The sequence below is a fragment of the Phyllopteryx taeniolatus genome, chromosome 15 (assembly GCF_024500385.1).
Source record: "Phyllopteryx taeniolatus isolate TA_2022b chromosome 15, UOR_Ptae_1.2, whole genome shotgun sequence".
NCBI classification, from domain to species: Eukaryota; Metazoa; Chordata; class Actinopteri; order Syngnathiformes; family Syngnathidae; genus Phyllopteryx; species Phyllopteryx taeniolatus.
Genome location: NC_084516.1, coordinates 15,056,748 through 15,082,088, shown reverse-complemented (window position 1 = coordinate 15,082,088; position 25,341 = coordinate 15,056,748). Strand labels below are relative to the sequence as shown.

General features: G+C 39.5%; 1 protein-coding gene and 1 long non-coding RNA gene across 11 annotated transcripts in view; both read left to right on the top strand.

Annotated features, from left to right (window-relative positions):
- The window catches only part of nedd4l (NEDD4 like E3 ubiquitin protein ligase), a 64,290-nt gene extending 44,607 nt beyond the window's left edge, over positions 1–19,683 (top strand). For all 10 annotated transcript variants that reach the window (XM_061747854.1, XM_061747852.1, XM_061747853.1 and 7 more), the window contains 14 exons: positions 8,131–8,185; positions 10,287–10,345; positions 10,670–10,735; positions 12,017–12,246; positions 13,605–13,726; positions 13,803–13,873; positions 13,948–14,043; positions 14,412–14,485; positions 14,572–14,632; positions 14,736–14,795; positions 14,887–14,994; positions 16,138–16,234; positions 16,349–16,421; positions 18,148–19,683. In XM_061747854.1, the coding sequence (XP_061603838.1) occupies positions 8,131–8,185; positions 10,287–10,345; positions 10,670–10,735; positions 12,017–12,246; positions 13,605–13,726; positions 13,803–13,873; positions 13,948–14,043; positions 14,412–14,485; positions 14,572–14,632; positions 14,736–14,795; positions 14,887–14,994; positions 16,138–16,234; positions 16,349–16,421; positions 18,148–18,250 (1,275 nt within the window). In that variant the 3' untranslated portion in view covers positions 18,251–19,683. The remainder of the gene's footprint in view (positions 1–8,130; positions 8,186–10,286; positions 10,346–10,669; positions 10,736–12,016; positions 12,247–13,604; positions 13,727–13,802; positions 13,874–13,947; positions 14,044–14,411; positions 14,486–14,571; positions 14,633–14,735; positions 14,796–14,886; positions 14,995–16,137; positions 16,235–16,348; positions 16,422–18,147) is intronic.
- A 3,753-nt stretch (positions 19,684–23,436) lies between these two features.
- Positions 23,437–24,764, top strand: LOC133489833 (uncharacterized). The gene is made up of 2 exons (XR_009792009.1): positions 23,437–23,664; positions 23,789–24,764. It is a non-coding gene; the product is annotated as an uncharacterized LOC133489833 (long non-coding RNA).
- Positions 24,765–25,341: the final 577 nt, after the last annotated feature.

Sequence of the window (25,341 nt, the reverse complement as noted above, 5' to 3'; positions counted from 1 at the left end):
CAAATGCCTGTCCACCAACGTTCACCATCCAACCTGACAGAACTGGAGAGGATCTGCAAGGAGGAATGGCAGAGGATCCCCAAATCCAGGTGTGAAAAACTTGTTGCATCATTCCCAAAAAGACTCATGGCTGTATTAGCTCAAAAAGGTGCTTCTACTAAATACTGAGCAAAGGAAATGGAGCGAAAGGTCTGGATACTTATTGCTGTGTGATATTTCAGTTTTTCTTTTTTAATAAATTGCAAAAAATTCAACAATTCTGTTTCTTTCTGTCAATATGGGGTGCTGTGTGTACATTAATGAGGGGGAAAATGAACTTAAATAATTTTACTAAGTGGCTGGAATATAAGAAAGAGTGAAAAATTTAAGGGGGTCTGAATACTTTCCGTACCCACTGTATGTATGTATGTGTGTATATATAAACATACAGTGGGGCAAACAAGTATTTAGTCAGCCACCCATTGTGCAAGTTCTCCCACTTAAAAAGATGAGAGAAGCCTGTAATTTTCATCATAGGTATACCACACCTATGAGTGACAAAATGAGGGAAAAAAATCCAGAAAATCACATTGTCGATTTTTAAAGAATTTATTAGCAAATTATGGTTGGAAAATAAGTATTTGGTCAATATCAATAGTTCATCGCAATACTTTTGTTATATACCATTTGTTGGTAATGACAGAGGTCAAATGTTTTCTGTAAGTCTTCACAAGGTTTTCACACACTGTTGCTGATATATTGGCCCATTCCTCCATGCAGAGCTCCTCTCGAGCAGTGATGTTTTGTGGCTGTCGCTGGGCAACACAGACTTTCAACTCCCTCCAAAGATTTTCTATGGGGTTGAGATCTGGAGACTGGCTAGGCCACTCCATGACCTTGAAATGCTTCTTTCGAAGCCACTCCTTTGTTGCCCGGGCGGTTTGGGATCATTGTCATGCTGAAAGACGCAGCCATGTTTCATCTTCAGTGCCCTTGCTGATGGAAGGAGGTTTTCACTTAAAATCTCACGATACATGGCCCCATTCATTCTTTCCTTTACACGGATCAGTTGTCCTGGTGCCTTTGCAGGAAAAACAGCCCCAAAGGATGATGTTTCCACCCACATGCTTCACAGTAGGTATGGTGTTCTTTGGAGGCAACCCTGCATTCTTTCTCCTCCAAACAAGACAAGTTGAGTTTTTACCAAAAGGTTTTATTTTGGTTTCATCTGAGCATATGACATTCTCCCAATCCTCTTCAGGATCATCCAAATGCTCTCAAGCAAACTTCAGACGGGCCTGGACATGTACTGGCTTAAGCAAGGGGACACGTCTGGCACTGCAGGATTTGAGTCCCTGGCGGCGTAGTGTGTTACTGATGGGAGCCTTTGTTATTTTGGTCCCAGCTCTCTGCAGGTCATTCACTTGGTAAACCCGTGTGGTTCTGGAATTTTTGCTCACCGTCTTGTGATCATTTTGACCCCACAGGGTGAAATCTTGTGTGGAGTCCCAGATCGAGGGAGATTATCAGTGGTCTTGTATGTCTTCCATTTTCTAATAACTGCTCTCACAGTTGATTTCTTCACACCAAGCTGCTTACCTATTGCAGATTCAGTCTTCCCAGCCTGGTGCAGGTCTACTATTTTGTTTCGGGTGTCCTTAGATAGCTCTTTGGTCTTGGCCATAGTGGAGTTTGGAGTGTGACTGTTTGAGTTGGTTCACAGGTATCTTTTATACTGATAACGAGTTCAAACAGGTGTCATTAATATAGGTAACGAGTGGAGGACAGAGGAGCCTCTTAAAGAAGAAGTTACAGGTCTGCGTGAGCCCAAAATCTTGCTTGTTTGTAGGTGACCAAATGCTTATTTTCCACCATAATTTGCTAATAAATCTATTTTAAAAATCAGATGTGATTTTCTGGGTTGTTTTTTTCTCATTTTGTCTCTCATATACCTGTGATGGAAATTACAGGCCTCTCTCATCTCTTTAAGTGGGAGAACTTGCACAATCGGTGGCTGACTAAATACTTTTTTGCCCCACTCTCTGTGCGTGCGTGCGTGTGTGTGTGTGTGTATATATATATATATATATATATATATATATATATATATATATATATATATGTGTGTGTATATGTGTGTGTGTGTGTATATATATATATATATATATATATATATATATATATATATATATATGTGTGTGTATATATATATATATGTGTGTGTATATATATATATATGTGTGTGTATATATATATATATATATATATATATATGTGTATATATATATATGTGTATATATATATATGTGTATATATATATATGTGTATATATGTGTGTATATATATATATGTGTGTGTATATATATATATATATATATATATATATATATAGCGAGAGAGATAGAGAGAGAGAGAGATTTAACTAAGGTGTTGCATAAATGTATTTTGTTCAACTTCCAATGCACAAGCTTCCCAAATTGTACGACTTTAGTAGCATTCGGCTTTCATGGTTCCACTGTTTGATGTGTTGTTGAGCACTTGATTAAGGCGCTATCTCGCCATCAGGCTGTGTGAGGCATTTCCTTTTCAGTCTTGTGAGAAAAGAGGCAACCATGGGTGTGTGGTGGGGAAATGCGATGGTTTTGTAAAGGGAGCAAGCATTACAGTAGCCCCATAATGTGACTCTTCATGGCGTGTGGTTCACGTGCACATGCGTGTGTATGTTCTCTTATTCTCTCTTCTGTTCTGGTGGATCTAATAATGTCCGCTACTACTTCCACACCCTCTCGGCCATGTGTGTTTGGCAGCACCTACCAGTGGAGGTTGGTAGGCTCCCTCCGTCTGCCTGCCTACCTACCTGTCTGGTCCGCCACGCTGTGGTCACATCATGCCTGCAGACAGCACTGCGCTTTATTTTTCTATTTTTTCATTTTCTTTCTCTCTCGTTTCTCTCTTGTGACCAGCATGAATGGGTTATACAGTCAGGTCCATAAATCCTGGGACAGCAACACAATTCTCATCCTTTTGACTCTAAACATCACCACGATTGATTTGAAATGAAACAAACAAGATGTGCATTAAGACCCCTGTCTCACTGGCTTGGAGAGTTTTTGACGAGCGGTCTCCATGACGTCTCCTGGAGACAAGCTGGGTCACCAGGGTCGCAGTGAAATCGAATGTTCGATTTCATTGAAGACCTTTTGGTGACTCCTCTATATGCTCAGTATAGAGAACAACCTTAATGTCGCGTCATGTCACGAAACTGCAATCAATGGTCACCCAGATTTATCTGGACATTAGGGGTTGAAACAATTAGTCGACTAATCAATACATCGACTTTCCCGCTGCGCAATGACGGTTCTCGCTTGTAGTCGAATAATCACCAGTCACGTGTTTTGATTCTCACCACCAAACGCCCTCACAATATACTGTGGCGTTTGCTTACACAAGAACTACTGTCAAGCCATGGTCGATTAATGACCTCTTTATTATCAAGATGAACGCTTAATGTATCAAAGAATAATTGTCCACCCATCTTAGCAAGTTGCGTGAATGTGTGACTGCTCCGGCGAGGACCACCCCCTGATACATTCAGTTGCAGTAGAGGCCTATCTGAGCATCACCAGGGCTGAAATTCAGCATCTGGTTCCAGACTTCAGGCTGGAATTGACTGCAATTGATTTGCCCCCAAGTATTAAAAAGTTAAAGTTTGATTTATGATTGTTAATTTGTCCCATAACTATTTTTTTGTCTTTTAAAAAGTGGTGGGCATATATATATATATATATATATATATATATATAAATGTGTGTGACACACAAACAGTGTAACTCCTACACTGTTCACCTGATTTGGATGTAAATACCCTCAAATTAAAGCTGAAAGTCTGCAGTTAAAGCACATCTTGTTTGTTTCATTTCAAATCCATTGTGGTGGTGCTGAGCGCCAAAAAGATTAATTGTTTCGATGTCCCAATATTTATGGACCTGACTGTACCTCTTCCTACTTTTTCATCTCCCTCCAGCTTCCTCTCTCTCCGCACGGCCTCTGCACCATCACCCCTCCCGTTTGGCTCGCTCCCAGAGCCTCTAAGATTGCGCCATGTCCGTGTAACTGTATCACTAAGGGACAACAGAGAGCCCCGCAGAGTTTTTAGCAAGGAAGACGATGAATGGAGAGTGGTGCCTCAAAGGTGGGCCTCCAATTTGGTCCACTTTAAAAACATTTCTCATCAGTTATATATAGAATAATTATTTTAAGAGTCAAAAACTTTCACTGTAATGAAACCTTTATTAACTGTACTGGGAATGTTTCAAATAACATTTTAACACTGGTATAAATGTTATACTTTTTGGTCACACAAGACAAGTATAGGGTCACTAACCAGAAAAGCTAACGGGGCAGCACTCTTGTATAAAGTGCCTCAAAGACTGATATGTGCATCAAAGTATTTCAGTAGAAATGAACACAAAAGTCACTTTATAGAATATTACTTGAGTAAAAGTCTTAAAGTATCTATTTTGCTGTAATTAAGTATCAAAAGTAATGTTGGTGGTATTAAATGTACTTGAGTATTAGAAGTAAAAATGTTTCCAAAAGTGAGTGGTTAGAATTTTTTTTACATTTATTTTAGTTTCAATTAGTGTTTACTTAAGTGGTTTAGTTACAGATTATTGGTATGTTTCCTCATCAACGAAGTTAGCTAGCACACATTAGCGTGGCCATCGCAATCAATCAATCAGACTTTATTTCTATAGCACTTTTCATTAGACTTCACGCCGATCTGATCGGTGTGGTCGGTATCGGCCGATAATTAGCATTTTATGCTGATCGGCTTTCATGTCATAATTCCCCGATACGATCAATGACGTCATCGATCGGCTTTAATTCCACCTCGTCGTTGCATATGAATCCAAAAGCTAGTTTATTTTTAGCCTTGTCACATGTCTTGTGGCACAGTACTGTAACTGACCACCAATAAAGTTTTTTTCAATCATGTCGGTTAAAAAATACGTCATCGGTCTGGGACTATTTTGCGGCGTCTCAGACAAACAAGACGTAAGTTATTTTCAGTCTGTGCACAACTGAACTACGTTGCGGGGATTCTAAATGCTTGATTCAACACAAATTTGATCAGGCACCTGAAGAATGAACACGAGGAGGAGCATGCCGCGTTCAAGCAACGCAGCGTGGCAAAAAAAAAAAAGGAAAAGCCAAACTGATGCAAACTCTGGACAACACCCGTCCATATAGCCGGGACAGTGAGAAAGTTAGCGTAAGCATGTCATTAACGGTATTTATTAAAGTAATTTAATTGCAATAAATTAATTGAATTACAGTAAATTAGCACCCATTATTTCTGTCATGTAATGTTGATCTGACCTAAACTTATGTCAGTGGCCAATCCTTGAATGCCCCCTAGAGGTCATTGATGTTTTAACTTTTGTCTAAAATGCTAGAGAATCATTTTGAGCTGGCGACCCTATGAGGATAAGCGGTACAGAAAATTGATGGATGGATGGATCCAGTACTCAGTGTACAGTACACAAGTATATACAATAAATGAACAAATCATGTAAATGGACAAATTGGTGATCGGTTTTTTCAACTTCTGATCGGCCCCAAAAATCCTGATCGTGTAAAGCCTACTTTTCTTACATTTAAAATGTGGCACAAAGTGCTTTACACAATAAAATCAAGGTAAGCCAGCAAACTCGATCCGAATGACACACAAAAACATGCACACGTACCACAGAAATTCCCCTCACCTACCCTTTCTTTCACACACGGCACAGTGTGAAAGAGTACTGAAAGAAGGAAAGTGAAGCACTATCTTACTTTCAGCAATTTGCAGAGAGGAAATGCTAGAGGTTGGATAACATTAATAAATAAAATCAGGTACAAATATTAACAGTAATAATAAATAATAATTATTATTTTTATTATTTAAAGATGAGCTGTCCATAAAATAAAAGCCTAATTTAAATGTTTAAGTCTTAAATAAAATAAATAAATAAAATGAACAACTAAAATGCTAAAATAATACATGAAAAAGGATGGGTAAACTAAGAGACTAAGTATATGGCTAGCACATGTGGCACACAGTTCCGAGGACCCGGGTTAAAATCCGGCCTCGCCTGTGTGGAGTTTGCATGTTCTCCCCGTCCCTGTGTGGGTTTTCTCTGGGTACTCCGGTTTCCTCCCACAGTCCAAAAACATGCATGGTAGGTTAATTGAAGACTCTAAATTGCCCGTAGGTGTGAATGTGAGTACGAACGGTTGTTTGTTTGTATTTGCCCTGTGATTGGCTGGCGACCAGTTCAGGATGTACCCCACCTCTCGCCCAGAGTCAGCTGGGATTGGGTTCAGCACGCCCGCGACCCGAGTGAGAACAAGCGGTACAGAAAATGGGTGGCCATGTGTGCGTGTGTGTGTGTGTGTGTGTGTATGTATATATATATATATATATATATATATATATAAATCGAATAATAATTGCCCCTCCACTATTACAATTTTTTTTTTTACCACTGGCATGCATTTTATTCTCATTTGTGAGGGATGGACTTCAATCCCTAAAATGAATTTGTTGGTATTGAGTGTATGGTATAAATTTGGTGTACAGAATTTGAGACAGCAAAATTCTAAATGCCAAACGGTTAGCAATCGCGATTAGCATTAGTGTGCGAGCAACTACCATTTTAGGTAAAAAAACGCTAACTACCATTCAGTGTACTCATTCTTACCATGTTATATTTACATTACACATCTAACACTCTCTTAAAAATCACAGACACTCCTTTTTCGTTTCTGGCAGAGTTTGTCATTGGCCGAATACTGCGCCTGTTTGCAATAAATATCCGTGTAAAACTTGGATTCCGGCAGCGCAAACATCGTACCGGGCGAAACTTTTTTTCGGGGGGTGTCCCCGGTGGAGCTTCGAGGCAGAAACTTTGTGTCAAACTATTTTTTAAGTCGACTTAGCCAAGTTATTTTATTTATTTGATTTTTTTTATTTGATTTTTTTTCTCCCCTTGCCCTAATATATACACATATACATACAGTATATACACATAATTAAGATGAAAGGGTATATTAAAATCTTAAGATTTAGCCAAAAGCCAGGTTACTTTCTAGTGTTTCACATGCTCTGAATCAATGTTTTAATTTGCGTTTGCTGAATTGTATTGGGCCACATTTGATCCGACATTGTCAATTTTGTTTTTATTTTTTCACATAAACGTAATGCTTAAACAATGTCATAACTGTAAAAACATCATAGCTTTATTGTTGTCTGCGTAGCAGACTACATTTTTACTCACCTTGTCAAAAGATTCAAATCATTGATTGATTATGAATTTATATGACATTTTTGACATATTTTCTGAGAATGTTAGCCAAACTCCATATTATAAGCAATTTAAGGTGTTGAATTTTCACGGCTCCACTGAAGGTGGGGTGGAGAAATGGAAATAGAAAGCCTTTATTGTCAACGAAATTGGCGTGGCACTCCAAATTTGTGTTTCAAGAATGAAAAATGGAATTGAAAATTAAATAATACAAACTATCCTAATATAACTATCCTAAACAAGACTAGATTATGTGCAAATGGCAGTAATATGTGTTCGATGTCGGTTTAAAGAGGAAAAAGCAAACTTCAAACTAAAGATTGGAATTGCATGCGTCTGCTTTTGTTGACTCTATAACCGAGGAGTGTAGATTTGGCCTTTTTTAAATCCCTCTTCCCTCTATCTTCTTTCTTGAATTGCCTGACTGCCAGTGCTGAATGAGTGCGTGTGGCCTGTGACTCGTCAGCAATAGCTCACTGGTTTGAACCTGAAGCCGGTGGTGATAGTGGTGGTGATGAGCCTTCTGTGTTGTGTGTGCCGGTATCCGTCGTGTCTCTGCAGTCCTGACTCAAATAGGAGCAATCATTTTAAAATTAAAATTAAAATCAAGTTCCTTTTGGGTTGTTTGTTTGAGCTTTGCAGTTTGCGTTTTCTTTTTGGGAGTGGGACAAATGGAAAAAAAGCCTGAAATAAAGAACACATTTGAATTACTATTTGAGCATGGCCTGTTTTAAATGGTGACTGAGTGTGTGTGTGTTTTTTTTTCACCCCTCTCGTGCTCATTTTTGTTTTATCGTTGTAGCCCGGGTGGGAAGAGCGAATTCACACAGATGGACGTACCTTCTACATTGACCACAGTAAGATGACACTTTCGACTTGTTTTTCTTCCCTAAGTGGGTTACGCTGTTCTTGCAAATATCCTCATGCCTTTTTCTCAAACAGTATCTCCTACATGGTGCAGTTCTAATTGAAAATGGTGGAAAAAACAGGAAGCATGTCAAATTATTACCTTACATTTATGGCCAATGGGAAATAATGGAAGTAATCAGTTCCAAAGTTAAACTGTTACCAACTGTCCAGGTAAAACACAAAAGTGTAAAAAAAAAGCTAGACCTATCAGTCAATAAAACACAGAAGGTGTTATGGGATGTTGATTCACACCTCATTTTTTAACATTGTCACACAAGTGTAAAAAAGAAAACCGCTTGCTGTTAATAGTTGGTTTAGGCATCAAAATCAATTGTGTGGATTTTTTTGTTAATGAATTTGTCTTGAAGCTATTTTGCAACAACCAGCAGAGGCGCTGATGCTCAAGTATTTTGTTGTCTAATGAAGAACAACATGACTTCAGCCATGGGGAGTTAACTTTATTTCAGATTCATTCTGCGGGCCAGATTGTACCCCCAGCGTGCCGGTTTTGGCCCCTGGTCCGTATGTTTGACACCGTTTAATTTACAGTATTCCTCCCTAATTTAAATGAACGGATAACTTAGATGAGGGGTCTCAGACTCAACTTATCCGGAGGCCGCTGGAGATACAGTCTGGGTGAGTCTAGGCCACATCAATTATTCCACAAAAAAAGGGTTTCAAGTATTCAGAAATGGTAGAACTAATCCAATCTTCTCAATGTTTTATAACAATTCACAACATTAACGATTCTTCAGAACGTTAGCAAGCTTGGTAACCCAGTCCTCTCACTCATCTCCCTGGTATTTTGCATACTCCTCAGTGTGTCTAGTTGAGTCATGAAAAAAAAGAAAAACAATGTTACGGAACGTCCGTATTTTGTTACAGAAATCACTGTACGCTGACTCGTTACGGCCGTAACACCGATTGTTCCGGATCTTTGGGAAGAAAAAAAATGCAGCGTCTGACATTACCGGCGAGTACGGCGCTGTGTCTGGCCACCGTGATAAAAAGAGAGGGGGGGGGAAAAAGCTACTTGGGGGTACACTATTTTTTGACGAGATCCCCCAAATCTCATATACCTGTACTTTGATTCAAGCTGCAACTGTGTCTGCCATTACAAGGTTGATGCAATAAAAACGTTAAAATATTTTACATTACATAATATACTACAGTATATTGGTACTAGTGGTAGTGTTCTTGACAAAATTTTGAGAATATGGAAATTCAAACAAATTTCGACTAATTGTTCTGGAAGTGAATTTCTATAGGTTGGCAGCTCTGTGTCTCCCACTTTTTCTTCGGCGGGCATCAATGAGTGAATATCTTCAAACAAAGTTTATCCGTTTGAACATTAAATATCTCTTCTTTGTCGTATGTACAATTGAGTACAAGTGTGAAAATATTTGCAAATCACTGTATTCTATTTACTTTTTACATAACGTCTCAATTTCATTGGAATTGGGGTTTGTATTATCCTTCCATTTGGTGTCACCTTTCAACCAAGTGACTAACGCTACTAATTCACTTTGGCTAACTTGTTGACAAACACTGCTGAAAGCTGTCTTGAGCCTGAGCTATGGTAGCCCGTAAGTGATTTAAAAAAAACAAAAATAAAATAAAACGCCCAGTGCAGGGACTCTGCAAAAAACGCCCTGGCCGCACTAACACTAAACTTTGATGTCAAGTGGGGGTTTGCAAATTATCGTCCCGTGGGCCTCAATTGGCCCCCGGGCTGTGAGTTTTAGGTCCCATCTTAAATGATTGTGTATACACTAGATGCATAATGTTGGTGCTCTATCGGCCTCTCCATTTAAATGCTTTGCAGCCATTTTGTGGCATCTACTGTAAATGCACATACAAATAACTTTTAGTAAGGGTGTCAATTCTTTGCGGATTTTCGCTAGTACCGGCAGAACTTCAGTCCCTATGCCCTGTGAATAGCGGGGGTTCACTTGTAAACACAAAACTCTGACTACTTGACCAAAGGCTCTGTGTGTAATGAAGTACTTGGGTCTGAAGTATTCCGACGTTTTGTTTTGTCTCATGTAGATACGAAGAACACGCAGTGGGAGGACCCTCGCCTTCAGAGTCCTGCTATCACGGGACCGGTGAGTAGTTTCCATTCTGTGCTAATGTGTTCCACGTGTTGGAAACAACACACACTCCTCTGTTAACACTGTAGCCCTCCTCCTGTCAGTCTGTCGCTTTTGTCACTTAGCATGCCAACACCTTAGTGTCCATTTTGTGCAGCACGACTCTCAAGTTGGCATTTTAAGCCACGTTTGCACCAAGCAGGACAGTTTGGTATCCCACTTTTTGTGTTTTCATTGCCAAACGTTGGCAAAAGTACCACCGTTAAACTGTCTACACTTCAAGGCTACTCATTCATGAGGATGCTGGTTGTTATTGCTTGTCTTTTGTCTCTTGTGCAGGCTGTTCCATATTCCCGAGAGTTCAAGCAAAAGTATGACTACTTTCGGAAGAAACTGAAGAAACCGGTAAGAAGTGTGCCGGAATATTCAGCGTATTCTTACAATGGAAAACCTCAGTTTCCATAATGATGCTTGATTGCAGATGCTTCTTCCCACTGTCTTTGTCCTCACTCACAGTGTGATGATATGTTTTGGTGCTCATTGAATATTAATGGCTATAATTTTGCTGTTAAAGTTTTCTCAATCAATACTTCGTTATTGTTTCATGTTGTTTTATACTGTTGGGGATCTTAATCTGGAGCATTAATAATTGTAAGGTGAGCGGCTGCGGGAGCACATTAAAGGTCAACAACGTGATTCATAAAGTGGTGGAACTGACTCAAGGAAAAAGGTTATAGTTATGTATTCAATGACGCTGTTTGACTTTCAAATTGTTGTCATTTAAATAAATTTTCTAATAATGTTAAATGAAATAATACAGCTGATGTTGCAATTAAAGTAAGATTGAGTATATTAAGTAAATACTGTATAGTGAAACAAAATTGTTTGTTTGACTTTTGAGACATTTTCAAGAAAGGTTTGGTTAAATGTTTAAAAATAATAATCTATGTAATATTAAAGGTGACACTGTTTTAACACAGGTCCGTGATATCAACCAATTGGTTCTGACCGATTAATACCGCCGATGTTGCAATTAAAGTAAGATTAAGTTAATACTAAGGCTGAAAGTAAAGATTATTTTTTTATAATCGATTAATGTGTCAAGTTTTTTTTCCCCCAATGAATTGGATGGGAAAAAAATCCAGCCCTTTATTCTAAAACAGAACATGATTTCAAATTGACAGTGCAGAAAATGCATATTGGTTATAAATCAGTTCCTGGTTTGGTCCGGAACATGTCAGAAAATAAGCAAAAATGTTGATAATTTTTTTCAAAAGTAAAAGATGTTTTCAAATGCCTTGTTTTGATGAAACACAAAGACAGTCTTCTTCATTAATATAATGAATGTCATTATTAATGTTAACTGCTTTATGATATAATTATTATTTACTGTTGAACGGCTGAAATTCCAAGGATTTAAACATTAATTTTAAATTAAACAAGGTCTCCAAACGATTAATCTATTGTCAAAGATTATTGATTAATTTGATAATCAGGTAATCGGTGCACCTCTAGTTGATACTGTATAATAAAGCTAAATTAGTTTGACTTTTAAGATATTTTCAAGAAAAGTTTGGTTAAATGTTTTGAAAAAGAAAATCTTTCCTATCTCAGATATATTTCATGTCTTACATATCAGGCCTGTGATATCAACTAACTTCTTTTTTTTACTGTGCACAATTACAGGCTGACATCCCCAACCGATTTGAGATGAAACTTCACCGCAACAACATCTTCGAGGAGTCGTACCGTCGGATCATGTCGCTCAAAAAGCCCGACGTTCTGAAAGCGCGTCTGTGGATCGAGTTCGAGTCAGAGAAGGGCCTGGACTACGGCGGCGTGGCCCGCGAGTGGTTCTTCCTCTTGTCCAAGGAGATGTTCAACCCCTACTACGGCCTCTTCGAATACTCTGCCACGTAAGTCCAAAGGAATAGTTCCGCCCCCTTGAAACAAGGAAAAATGCTTCTGCCATTGAGCTGAGGGGTTGTATTGTTTCCCAGTGGGACTTGTTAAAATATCCTTTCACTTTGATTAACTCTTCCTCTCATTCAAAAATCCATCCTGATGCAAACGGTTTCCCACATTCAACACAAGGGAATATAATGGAAGCTTCCTGATTGTCTGCTTTTGTTGGCGCCGACAGTTGCCACATTTTTTTGCCATCTAGAGCAAAGGTAGAGCAAACAAAAGTAATGTCATGTGATCAAGCCCTTGAATACACAATTAAGTCATTGAATTCTTTCGTCTAAAATTAGTACAAAAGAAAGACATTCTGCTTAAGCCTTTCCTGAGCAACTCGTGTTTTTGCCTGCTTTTCATACGAAAATTGACAATTTTCATTCATCGACCAACCTCCCACCCTCCAGCCAATGCAAAGTTTTACATACCACGATGTCCCATACAGATGCTTATTAACTGTAACATTAGTTTTTACAAACTGAAGGTCCTCTGTTTACAGCGGCATTCTGTTTCTACGATCGCAAAGTTGGAACGTTCTGTCGTCTTTCACTAACAAAGGCTGACTCAGTAAATTCAAATCACAGTAAATATTTGTATGAAAAACACTTCTAGGCCATACATATTATACAATAAAATGAAAAATAGTAAGTAAATAACAGTAAGGTGAGGATGCCTTCTGACTTATTACACCGCTGGGAAAATTAGTTCTTTTTGTGCAGTTAGTCACCTCTAAACCTCATATTTCGAGACCGTATTAAACCGAGGACCACCTGTATGTTTTACTAAGTAGTCCGTTGAATATGCGGCATTTCTTAAACTATTGTATTTACGCAGCTGGTGGCGCAGAGTTTACAACTAAACAAAAAGATGTCACATAAAATCATCATAATAGTTTGCTAACTTTTTTTTCCTGATTGGAAAGTTCAAGGTGTCAAATATAAGACACCTAATACATCACCAATCTTTATATTTCGATGACGTCAATCCGATCAGTGTGTTTACACTGCGCTCACATCGGCACATATCCGATATGTATCGAATTTTTATCCACATTTGGAAGAGGTCTGAGGATATTCATGTTTTTTTTTCCCCCCCGTTTACGCTGTCATGACACATCGTCATCCAAATTGTGCCACTGGAGAACAAAAAAATCTGAATTGTGTCACTTAAACCATGTGTAAATCCAGCCTAGAATGGTGTCACTTAAACCATGTAGTTTAAATCCAGCCAAAGTGCCAGAAATGTCATAAATGGGATGGAAGTGGCCCTAAAAAGGTCTCCTAAAGGGTTTGCTTGTTTTGTGCTGTATGTGCAGAGACAACTACACCCTACAGATCAACCCCAACTCTGGCCTGTGTAATGAGGACCACCTCTCCTATTTTAAGTTTATCGGACGTGTGGCGGGAATGGCCGTGTTTCACGGGAAGCTACTGGATGGTGAGCGGCGAGACTGTTGTTGACAACCCACCTCAGTTGCTGATAGTCACACACAACTCACTTGTGCCCCCTGCAGGCTTCTTCATCCGACCGTTCTACAAGATGATGCTGGGTAAACAGATCTCCCTGAAGGACATGGAGTCTGTGGTGAGCCCGAGTAATCCTGAGGCTCTTGAGTTTGATCAGCAAATCAGTTTGAAGTGTTTCCATTTTCCTTGCAGGACAGTGAATACTACAACTCCCTCAAGTGGATCCTGGAGAACGATCCCACGGAGCTCGACCTGCGGTTTTGTATTGACGAGGACAACTTCGGACAGGTATGCAACACCGCCTATACGTACACAATTTTATTTATTTAAAACGTTTTCATTTGAGTTGACATTATTGAGTGAAATCAAAAGTGTTATGGCGATTTTTTCTTTTTTTTTTTTAAATTGCCAAACACATACATTTGGGTTTGCGCCAACTCTGTTGGGGATTTTGAAGGTGGTGTGTGAGATTAAAAGTGTAATGCCCATGTTTCAGTTCTCTATAAAATGATACCTAGAACAACTTTAAGGGGAAGAGGAGGTCTAAGCGTCTGACACTAATTTCCCTGATCGACAGGAACTTGAGGACATATCTGTCATAATGAGTTTATTTGTGCTTCGAGCTTTTATTCTTACTGTTTTTTTTTTTTTTTCAGACGTACCAGGTGGACCTCAAGCCCAGCGGCTCGGACATGGTGGTCACCAATGAAAACAAGAAGGAATACATCGAGTAAGAACATCAATGGCATGCTCTAACAATGAATGTGTAAAGACAATACAGTGGTTCAGGTAGTGACACACTTTGTCTCCCAACAGTCTGGTCATCCAGTGGAGGTTTGTCAATCGGGTGCAGAAGCAAATGAATGCCTTCCTGGAGGTATTTCTGCACCACTGCCTTGTCGCCACCATGTGGCAGTGTAACCCCAAACTGTGGTCTATCGCACTGATGGACTAGATCACTGATGTTTCCATGTTTGCAGGGCTTCACCGAGTTGATCCAAATAGATCTGATCAAGATCTTTGATGAAAACGAGCTGGAGGTATTGCATGCTTTACGCTGACTTTTATTAACGATCGTGAGCATTTGAACACGACACTCTCAGCTGATTGCCTCTCACTGTGTTTGTGCAGTTGCTCATGTGCGGCCTGGGCGATGTCGACGTCAACGACTGGCGGCAGCACACAGTTTACAAGAATGGCTACTGTCCCAACCACCCGGTCATCCAGTGGTTCTGGAAGGTCAGTCATTTGCTCTGTGTATGAAGCTCCCTCCCCCCTTTGGTTGCTGTTTTTTTTTTTTTCCGACGCCGAAACGTGATTGCTCTGGTGGTGGCACATTTGAAGATCAAAGTCTGTTTGGAAGAACAGACTTGTTTGCACTGATGAAAGTCTCAACCTGTCCTCGTTGATCATCTGGCTTGATTTGAGCCTTAAACACACACACAGCAAATACGAAGACCAAAACATGAGCAGAATGGGGCCAATCATCGTTACTTTGTTTTCATAAACCAAGTGTCCAATTTAAACATACATTTAATTACGGTGTGTTTTTAACATTTATTTGCTTTACTACTAGCTGCCGAATGGAATGGAGGCAATCGCCATTATTTTAATTTAAGCAAAGAGTGAAATATTAAACATGCATTTTATTGCGCTGTGCTCTTAACATTTGGCTGCTCCACGAGCCTCCCCGTTCATTTTATTTTGGCCAAATACAAAAAGTCACACCACCACCAAGAATGGGGCTGACTGTTACTTTGCTTTGATAGAAGAAGTGTTGAATGTTAAAGATACATTTTATTTCTAATTGAATTTTACTCACTGCTCTGTTCATTTTGGAAAGAAAGAATACACACCACCACCAAGAACGGAGTCAGTAGTTTTGTTTTAATGTCAACTGTCAATACTTTTTTTTTTTTTTTTTTTTGCTAGTTGCGTAAATAATTTGATGAAGATTAAAAAATGACAACACTGCCAAGAATGGGGCAGAACATTGCTATGGCGTTTTGATTAACTATTAAATGTTAATAAGCATACAACATTTTATTGTGTGTGGTTTTTACATGCGACTGCTCAGCTACAAGCTGCTCCATTTATTTTGTTTTGACGACGAGTGAAAAGTCACAGCACAGTCAAGAATAGCGTCGAGCATCGTTACTTTGTATTAATTAACCGAGTGTTGAAAGTTAAACCAACTTTTGATTAGGTCGTGTTTTTAAAACGTGGCTGCTCCATTCAAAAGTCACTCTTAAGAATCGAGACAACCGTTTTCAAATGATTTCATCATTGTTTCTCTGTGGTGGAATGTATCATTGGATGTCCGTTGGTATTTCTAGGTTATGTAATATAAATTGTGTATTATAATTTGCTTTTTTTTTTTAGGTTGTCCTACTGATGGATGCCGAAAAGAGGATCCGACTCCTCCAGTTCGTTACAGGAACGTCGCGGGTGCCCATGAACGGCTTCGCTGAGCTTTATGGTACTTCCTTTCTTCTACCGTCCTTCCTCCTCCCCCCCCGCCTTTAAATGTTAAAGTTTCTATTCAAAACAATCTTTAGGCAGCCAAATGTTAACACACCTGTTCTTGATCCAGGTTCAAATGGTCCTCAGCTGTTCACTATCGAGCAGTGGGGAACGCCGGATAAGCTGCCCAGAGCCCACACATGGTATGTCACTCTATATGAGTATGTTTTCATTGAGAGATTATTCAATTCAACTCTGCGCTTGTTATGGAATGGTCAAATAGTACTAGGCTAACACATTTTCAATTGTTTGTCTTTTTATTCAATTTTGATGAAATAATCATGATAAGGTGTGAATGTGAGTGCGAATGGTTGTTTGTTTCTATGTGCCCTGCGATTGGCTGGCGACCAGTTCAGGGTGTACGCCGCCTTTCGCCCGAGGATAGCTGGGATAGGCTCCAGCACGCCCACGACCGTGGTGGGGATAAGCGGAAGGGAAGATGAATGAATGATCAATCATGATTCAAACAACTTCCCCAGTAGGGAATGGTCGTCACTAGTTTCAGATTGTTTAAAAAAAAAATGAAGTCACCGTATTCATAAAATAATGTATTTAGACAAATTGTATTTCCTTAAATAGTGGTGTCTTATAATAGGCACCGTGGCCCAGTCGCCTGTGTGTCATACACTTAAGAATAAAAGTTGTCCTCAAATAGAGTCCTCCCATCAACAACAAAAAACATGTCCTGAGTGTAAATGTATCCGTTTTTTACACAGAGACATTAAAGAGTTAACGGCTAAGCCCATTTTAACTCTGTGCTAACCAAAACAGCAGCACTGACAGAGGCACGTTTAGACTTTTGGCGCATGTTGTAAATGTTTGCAATATTAAAGAGGATTGTAACTCGTGTCAGTGTTTCCCCACTTTTATTGTGCCAAGGAATTTTACATTCAAAAATTGTCAAACAAAAAGTATATATACAGAAATAATAAAGCTCTCATCTCAGTTTACTCACAAATTTACTTAGTGTGAAATCTTGGGTCTGTTTAGTTGAAGACAAAACTATTATTCTGTTGGATGAATGACAACAGGTGGATACACAGGTTACAAGTGCCTTCTGCCATCGTGTGGAAGAGCATTTAATCTGGTACATGCGCAAACTACTTCCGCATTTGGCAAAAAAACAGGTGAAAGCGCTTCCTCCCGGTTCGGGTAAAAGGCGAAGTGGACCACAACAAAGCACCTGTTGGACCTTTTAAATGTCGCCTTTCTTTCCTTTAACACAAGATGTCACCACAGAGCCACCAAAGGTGAAATAATCCGATGTTTAGGCTTCATTCGTATTGACGTATATCAAATCATATTTGTATACATTTATGATATTGATATATTTAACTTTTGTCTGAAGAAACCAGTCCTAAAGAAAACAAACTTTGAGCAAGTTTGGCTTAAAACAACATGTCATCAACCGTAGCGTAGCATACACAGGAAATTAGCTTTCCTGTTTTCTGGGTTTGGCCACGTGACATTCCGCAAATAGCGGATTGGTCTGTTTGTCACGATACGTCACGAGCGTAGATGAATAATTATACATTATTTGAAGTAAATCATAATTTTCAGACCTTTTACCGTAAGTGAAATTGTTTAATGATGATCTGTCATGGCACAGCGGTTGGGAATCACTGCTTGGCGTGGTATGTTGTCGTATGACTGTATGTTCTTGCTCCATGGTGGTGTGTGCGTCCATGTTGATGTTCAGTTTCTCCACTTTGAAATTGCGACATGCAAATTGTGCTATACCGCTAGCATTGTATTGCATTTATACAACCATAAAGGCCTATCCCCATCCACAGTTCCATTAATGCTATGTTCGCATCGTTTGCATCTTGAAGCACATGTAATGTTTTTAACCAAACGTTCTCTCACCAGTTTCAACCGCTTGGACCTTCCCACCTACGACTCCTTCGAGGACCTGCGGGAGAAGTTGCTCATGGCTGTGGAGAACGCGCAGGGCTTTGAAGGTGTTGACTAAACGGGAAGCCTCCGAAAGAAAAAAAAAACGGCATCAAAACCAACCTCCCGATTTATCGGAATTAACAAACGGGAAATACAACAAAAAAGCGTCCAAACTGGCTGTTGTTGCATTCGGTTAGCCAACGCCTGACTGTTAGCCACACCCAACAGTACAGCGAGTCGACATGCCTACTGCGTTTTTGAACGTGGGGATACATTAGCGGGCGTGGCCCCCCAACAGGGAAGGGAGAGTATTTAATCCCCTGGCATGAGCATGAAATACCATCCCGTCACCACTACATCCTGTGGAAGCACTACTACTAACATTTCACCACGCTAACTAGCGCTGCAGCCGAGGCCTTAACCCGGCCCCCAACACCGGATTACCTTAGCGATCCAACTAGCCAATTACACTTCAGGAAATTTGCCACACTCTTTCTCCTATGTTGCCACAGGAGCCTTTTTGTCAATTTACGGGATGATTTATATATATATATATATATATATATATATATGGTTGTTTTTTGTTTGCTTTTTTTAAATCATTGGTATGATTCCTTCAGGAAATATGACGTCTTTGTACTGATGTTTACTATTTTGACAATTCTCAAAGATCACGCTAAGTGCAAATGGAAAAAAAAAAACTCCATATCATTTGTTACGTGATGAATAGCAAATGTGTTAAATAAATAAAATGTTTCTTCTATTTTTATTTTTTTTAACTGTTAATATTATTGTTATCGCTACTCTGAATATCGTCGTAGTGCTCCGAAAGCAGCATGAAAATGGCAAAACGTACTTGGCTCGTGATTCGGACGTTAGGGGCTAGTTTCTGCGAGACTACCATTATATAAATAGTCCTGGCTTGTTCATAATGCTGTAAATTGCTCTCTTTTTTGATGATATATAAATGTATGTATGCATTACGTTTAACAGAAGTATTACCGATCAACACTAAAAAAAGATGTGTGTGTGTGTGAGCGTGCGGGAGAAAGAGACAAGCTGTGATTTAAAACGCTTGAATATTATTACAAAGTAAAAAAAAAAAAAAAACATAAATAAAAAATAATAATTATCCTTGTTCTAACACCACAGAACCTAAAGGGCACTTTATACATTACTGAGATCACCTGTGTCGTCAACTTTTGAATGTGATTCTATTTCATATGCAGCGCTTAGCCGGTGCAATAGAACCCAAACTAATGTGGTTAAGCTGCTAAACCAACCACATTAGGGGGGAAAAAGGTTTTTAAAAAGTACTTTATTTTCCTGCTGTTGCCGCCCTCTTTGTTGCCATTTATTCTTTCTTTTGTATATGTTTTGCTTATTTGTTTGTTTTTTCTAAAATGGGTGACAAATATGTCACATTTCTTAAAGGATGCCACTGTTCTCTGCTCTCAACTCTTTGTGGTTCATTTAACTTCAGTCCAATAAAAATGAAACTTCTCTCAACTCTTCCTTTTATTTTGTTCTCACTCGGACTGGCTTATTCAGAAAAGTTTGACAATAATCATAGAACATGAAATGGAGCTTGCAGCGACATAAGGTTGCTGACAATAAAGGTGATGTTATCAGTCTGCAAACACCTTCCTGCTCTCTCTCTCTCTCTCTCCGTTGTGTCTTGTCTTTAATGGGTGAGTAGTTTTACTTTTATGTTTACAGTGAATCCCCTCTATTTGCGGTGCATAAAAACTAAACCTTAGCAAAATTCTGCAAATAATTGATGATCCCCAAAAGGGGTTTGTAATTGTGTAGATACCTTAAGGGCACTAAGCACTTAAAATGGAGAGGATCATAAAGCATCAACACATCTAAAATGTACACAATCAAGAACCCATGTTACATAAATGGCTGGATTCAGTAGGTAGAGGTATTCAACAAACCACATGAGGCTCTTCAATATGAGCTAGCATACTAACCTAAACATGCTAGCACTATGGGGAGAGATGTCTCAAACTTATTTGCACGTTTTTCAAATCCCCAACTATACAGTGGGTACGGAAAGTATTGAGATCCCCTTAAAATGTTCACTCTTTTTTTTTATATTGCAACCATTTGCTAAAATCATTTAACCCCATATTGACAGGGGGGGGAAAAACGGAATCGCCCCGACTGGTGGAGGGTTGCAGTGATGGTTGACTTTCTAGAACTTTCTCCCACCTCCCGACTGCATCTCTGGAGCTCAGACACAGTGATCTTTGGGTTCTTCTTTATCTCTGTCACCAAGGCTCTTCTCCCCCAATTGCTCAGTTTGGCCGGACGGCCAGCTCTAGGAAGGGTTCTGGTCGTCCCAAACGTCTTCCATTTCAGGATTATGGAGGCCACTATATATATATATATATATTTATTAATATATTTATATTTATAAATATATATATTATATTTATATAAATATATATATTTTATATATATATATGTATATATATATATATATATAGGCGGCACGGTGGACGACTGGTTAGAGCGTCAGCCTCACAGTTCTAAGGACTGGGGTTCAAATCCCGGCCCCATCTGTGTGGAGTTTGCATGTTCTCCCCGTGCCTGCGTGGGTTTTCTCCGGGGACTCCGGTTTCCTCCCAAATCCCCAAAACATGTATGGTAGGTTAATTGACAACTCTAAATTGCCCGTAGGTGTGAATGTGAGTGCGAATGGTTGTTTATCTGTGCCCTGCAATTGGCTGGCGACCAGTTCAGGGTGTACCCCGCCTCTCGCCCGAAGATAGCTTGCATAGGCTCCAGCACGCCAGTGACACTAATGAGGATAAGCGGTGCGGAAAATGGATGGATGGATGAAGCAAAAAAACCTTGATGTTGACCCACATGATTTGCTTTCGCGAACCACGTAAAATGATGTGGTAGGCCGGATCTTGCCCCCGAGCCTTGAGTTTCTCACCTGTGTCCTATAGTGATAATATTAGTACAGTATTGTAATATTTCAGCTAATAAACTAGTAGTATTTATAAAGATTTATTTTGGGCTGATTGTCGTAACATACCATGTACTTGTACTATTTGGTTTTGTCTAACTACTACTTTATTCCACATGATATTCCAATTAGTATGTTACGTTATGTTATGCAGGTTGAAACAAGTGCATTTTTGATGAGGAGTTAGTAACTTGGAGAATGTGGTTTCGAAGCACCAGTTAACGCGGCGCACGTGTTGCGGTGAAGGGACGTCGGTTCATTCACACACATAATCTCCAAGTTATCAGCTCCAAGGGCAGGCAAATAACAGCCAGCCAGCCTGCCAGCACGGGGACATTTTATCAAAGCCCTGCTTGCCTCCAAAGGCTTACAAACAAGACAGCAGCCAAAAGCATGCTATTAGAGGTGCACACGCGTCATCGTGTTCAAGGGTCGGAATGTGGCTCCTTGAAGGTGTGTGGTCCGTTATGTAAGGTCTTCAATACTTGAGGTTTACTACACACACGTACACATCACTAAATAAGGGCCAATAAGGGTTTTTCCTTAGAGGTGTGTGTGTACCATTGTCTAAAGATGGGTACTTTGGAAGTGCATGAACCATTGAATAAGGTTTACACATGGTTACAAGTGGTCCAAGTTAGCAGGTCCGACTCGCAATTCTGAGGTGGAGGGTTCAAATCCAGACCCCGGCCTTCCTGTGTGTTCCCGTGTTCTCTCCAACTTTCTTCCACATTCCATAAACAAGCATGTCGGTCGGGTTCATTGAAGACTCTAAATTGTCCCCAGGTGTGAATGCTTTGTGAAGAGTCTTTAAGAGGTTTTTTTTATGACATTTCATAGCAAAAATGTAAAAAAAAATTCCAAGAAAATAATTTCCTTCAGAAACAGACAACTCTAAAATGTTCACGAACTATAAAATGACACTGAAATGTTAGGTATTATGCTCAATGAATAAAAACTAATAACAGGTGAGTGTACGAGAACTAAAATCCCTTGAGCTAACCCCAAACTTGAAGTAACCTGCCGGCAGACCTAATCACAAACACTAATATCTCACTGATCAGTTTCATGACATCATCTCTCTCGAACTGTTTGACATAACTAACCATAGGCAATCCAGTTGAAAGTGATCATATTTTTGAGCACAATTGAAACTGTTTTGGTCAGTTCCTTAAATAAAACTTTGATTTTCTACGAGTTTTACATAGGAGTAGTTTGGTTTTGCAGTCTGCTAGTTGGTATGACTCTATTTTTGTCTAAATGGTGCTCGTCAGTTTTTGCGTTTGAACTTTTCAAATGTAGGCCAGTGCAAGTTTAGACCGTGCACAGGCCAGCAGAGGAGGCCCTTCTACCCCTAAACGCCCGCTTCTGCTTTACACAGATGTGCAAAGACAGACCACTAAGGTGTAAAGACGACTATTAAATAAGGTTTACTGTTACATTACATGGATACAATGGCGCACCCGTGTTTGGGAGATTTCAGGTGGGGGTTTTTTTTTTGTTTTTTTTTTTCCCCTGTAAGATCATTCGTCTTCCCACCCTATATGTCAAAGCCCAGACATGCCAGTACTTGCCAGAAATTCCTGCAGCTCCTTCAATGTTGCTCTTAGCCTCTTGGCAGTTTTCTTCTCGTCTTTTCATCAACTTTGGAGGGATGTCCAGTTGTTGGTTATGACACAGTTGTGCCATATTTTCTCCACTTGATGGTGACTGTTGTCACTGTGTTCCATTGTATTGTTTAATGCCTTGGAAATTCTCTTCTCTTGACTGATATCTTTGAACATTGCGATCCCTCTGATGCTGAGGAAACTCTTTGCGGACCATGGCTTGTGCTGTAAGATTTGACTATAAAAATGGCAGGAAAAGCTTCCTACAACAGCAGAACCTATTTGGGGTTAATCAGAGGCCCTTTAAATGGTGGCAGTTGTGTGCTCACTCCCGTTTAACATGAATTTGAATATGATTGGTTAATTCTGAACACAGCCGAATCCCAAGTTATGAGGGTGTGCACACTTGTGCAACCACATTATCTCAGTTTATTTTTACCTTCTCTCTCGAAAACATTTGATTGAGTTGTGGTCATATTCATTTGTGAAAAAATATCACAAAATCCTGGCATTTGTGGGGTGTGTAGACAATATATGCTATGTGCTCTATATGGATCATTTTAAATAACATTTAAAAAATTTGGACTTGCAGTGTAAAGAACCATGTTGCCTCAGCAGGCCATTTTTTTTTTTGGTCCCACCTCAGCTCACCCTCTCCTGGCTCCGGTCAGGGTCGATCAATACTTCCCCTGTAGCTTATCACTAATGTGCAACCAGCTGTTTGTCTACATAAAGACTTGGACCGGACACGGACCTCCCTCGGCTCCCCGCCTGCCCCGTCAGCTTCTGGACTTTTACCGTTTTGGAAAGATACCGGAAGGTATATGTAGAGGGTGGGACGGGGACGGAAGAGCAGCTGGAACGAGAGACGAGAACGACTGCCATCCGATGCAAACGGAGGTGAGATGGAAACAAGCAGTTTTTCCTTTTTTTTCTGAGGAAAAATGTCTGTGAATTCCACAGATGTTAACGCTTGACACGGATGCGCACATCCCACTAAAATGGTCTTTGTCTGTTTTCCCAGCGCCTGACGGCAGAGTTCTTGACGCCGATGCCAGAATTCCCGACCCATCCGTCCACCAATCGCCATCTGTCCTCCGGAGCTGTGGAGTGTGACAATGGTGTTTGTGTCCTGTCAATCAAACGCCATCATCACACTAAATAGCTACAGGGTGGAAAAAACACTCTCGGATCCCTCTGATTTTGTTCTTCTTTTTTTTTTTTTTTTTTTTTTTTTCTCAGATTTGAGGTAAATTTTCTTAAAATGTCCAAAAAGTTTGAATGGCCTTGCTTTTTATTTCTGTAAAAACATTAAATCCATTTTAATTTCAGTTAATTTTAAATTGAATTCAACAAGAAATATTTTTCACGGGCCAATGTAACTCACAAATATAAAGCAGAACAATTGTTATTTACTACCCCATTGGGGCCAAAAGGTTTATAACGTAAAAATGGCATGAACATATCTTCGACTAATGTTCCTTTTCCGACACAGTTTTGGCCAGAATGCTATATTTATAAAATATTGACATTCTACTGCAAAATGTGTTTGTGGTCACACTTTTTTTCCTTCTGGCTTAGACATCAACCGAACTAAGGTTTTCAATGGAAAAAAAAAAATGGTGAACTAGTCTTGCAAAACTTAAATTCTGTCTGTCTGTCTGCTGCAGCAGCTGTCAGTATGCACCTCCCCCTTTCTTTTGCCTAAATTGCCCTCCCGCACCCTGTTTTTTAAATATGATTTAATTATTGTATTTGCTTGTGTTTGGGAACATTGGGCCAGTAGCCACATATTTTTTTTCAACTGCGCTATAATGTTAAGTATTGTGGTTAATTTTGCACCAAACCTTATCAGGAATGCGCAAACATTCCTGACTGTTGTGTTGCTCAACTATAAAGCAGCCATGAGGAAGAGGATGAGGAGGGCTCGGGGCGAGGAGCGCTGTGCTGTATGTACAATTCTCCCAAAGGCTCAAATAAATGCCCATCATATATTAAAACTCTGAGTGGAATTGATGACAGAGAGCGTTAATTTTCTTTATATATAATATATATATATATATATATATATATATATATACACATATATATATATATACACACATATATATATATATATATATATATATGTATATATATATATGTATATATATATGTATATGTATATATATATATGTATATATATATATATTGATGAAGAAAAAAATGGGCTTTAGAAAAAAGGTCTTTTTTTATTCAAAGCAAAAGTGCAGTTGCTTGAGCACCACCTAGTGGCTATGTGTGCGTGTGCCTGGATATAGTTACTGCAGTCAGGCCAGCCTCCACGATTGTTCATCTTATGCCTTACAGCAAAACACTGTCCACGTACTGTGAGGGCTAATTTCAAAATAAAGGCCTGACAAATAAATACATTGGATATCAATAATTTGGATTAAAGATCCATCCATCCATTTTCTGTTCCGCTTCTCCTCACTAGGGTCGCGGACGTGCTGGAGCCTATCCCAGCTATCTTCGGGCGAGAGGCAGGGTACACCCTGAACTGGTCGCCAGCCAATCGCAGTGCACATAGAAACAACC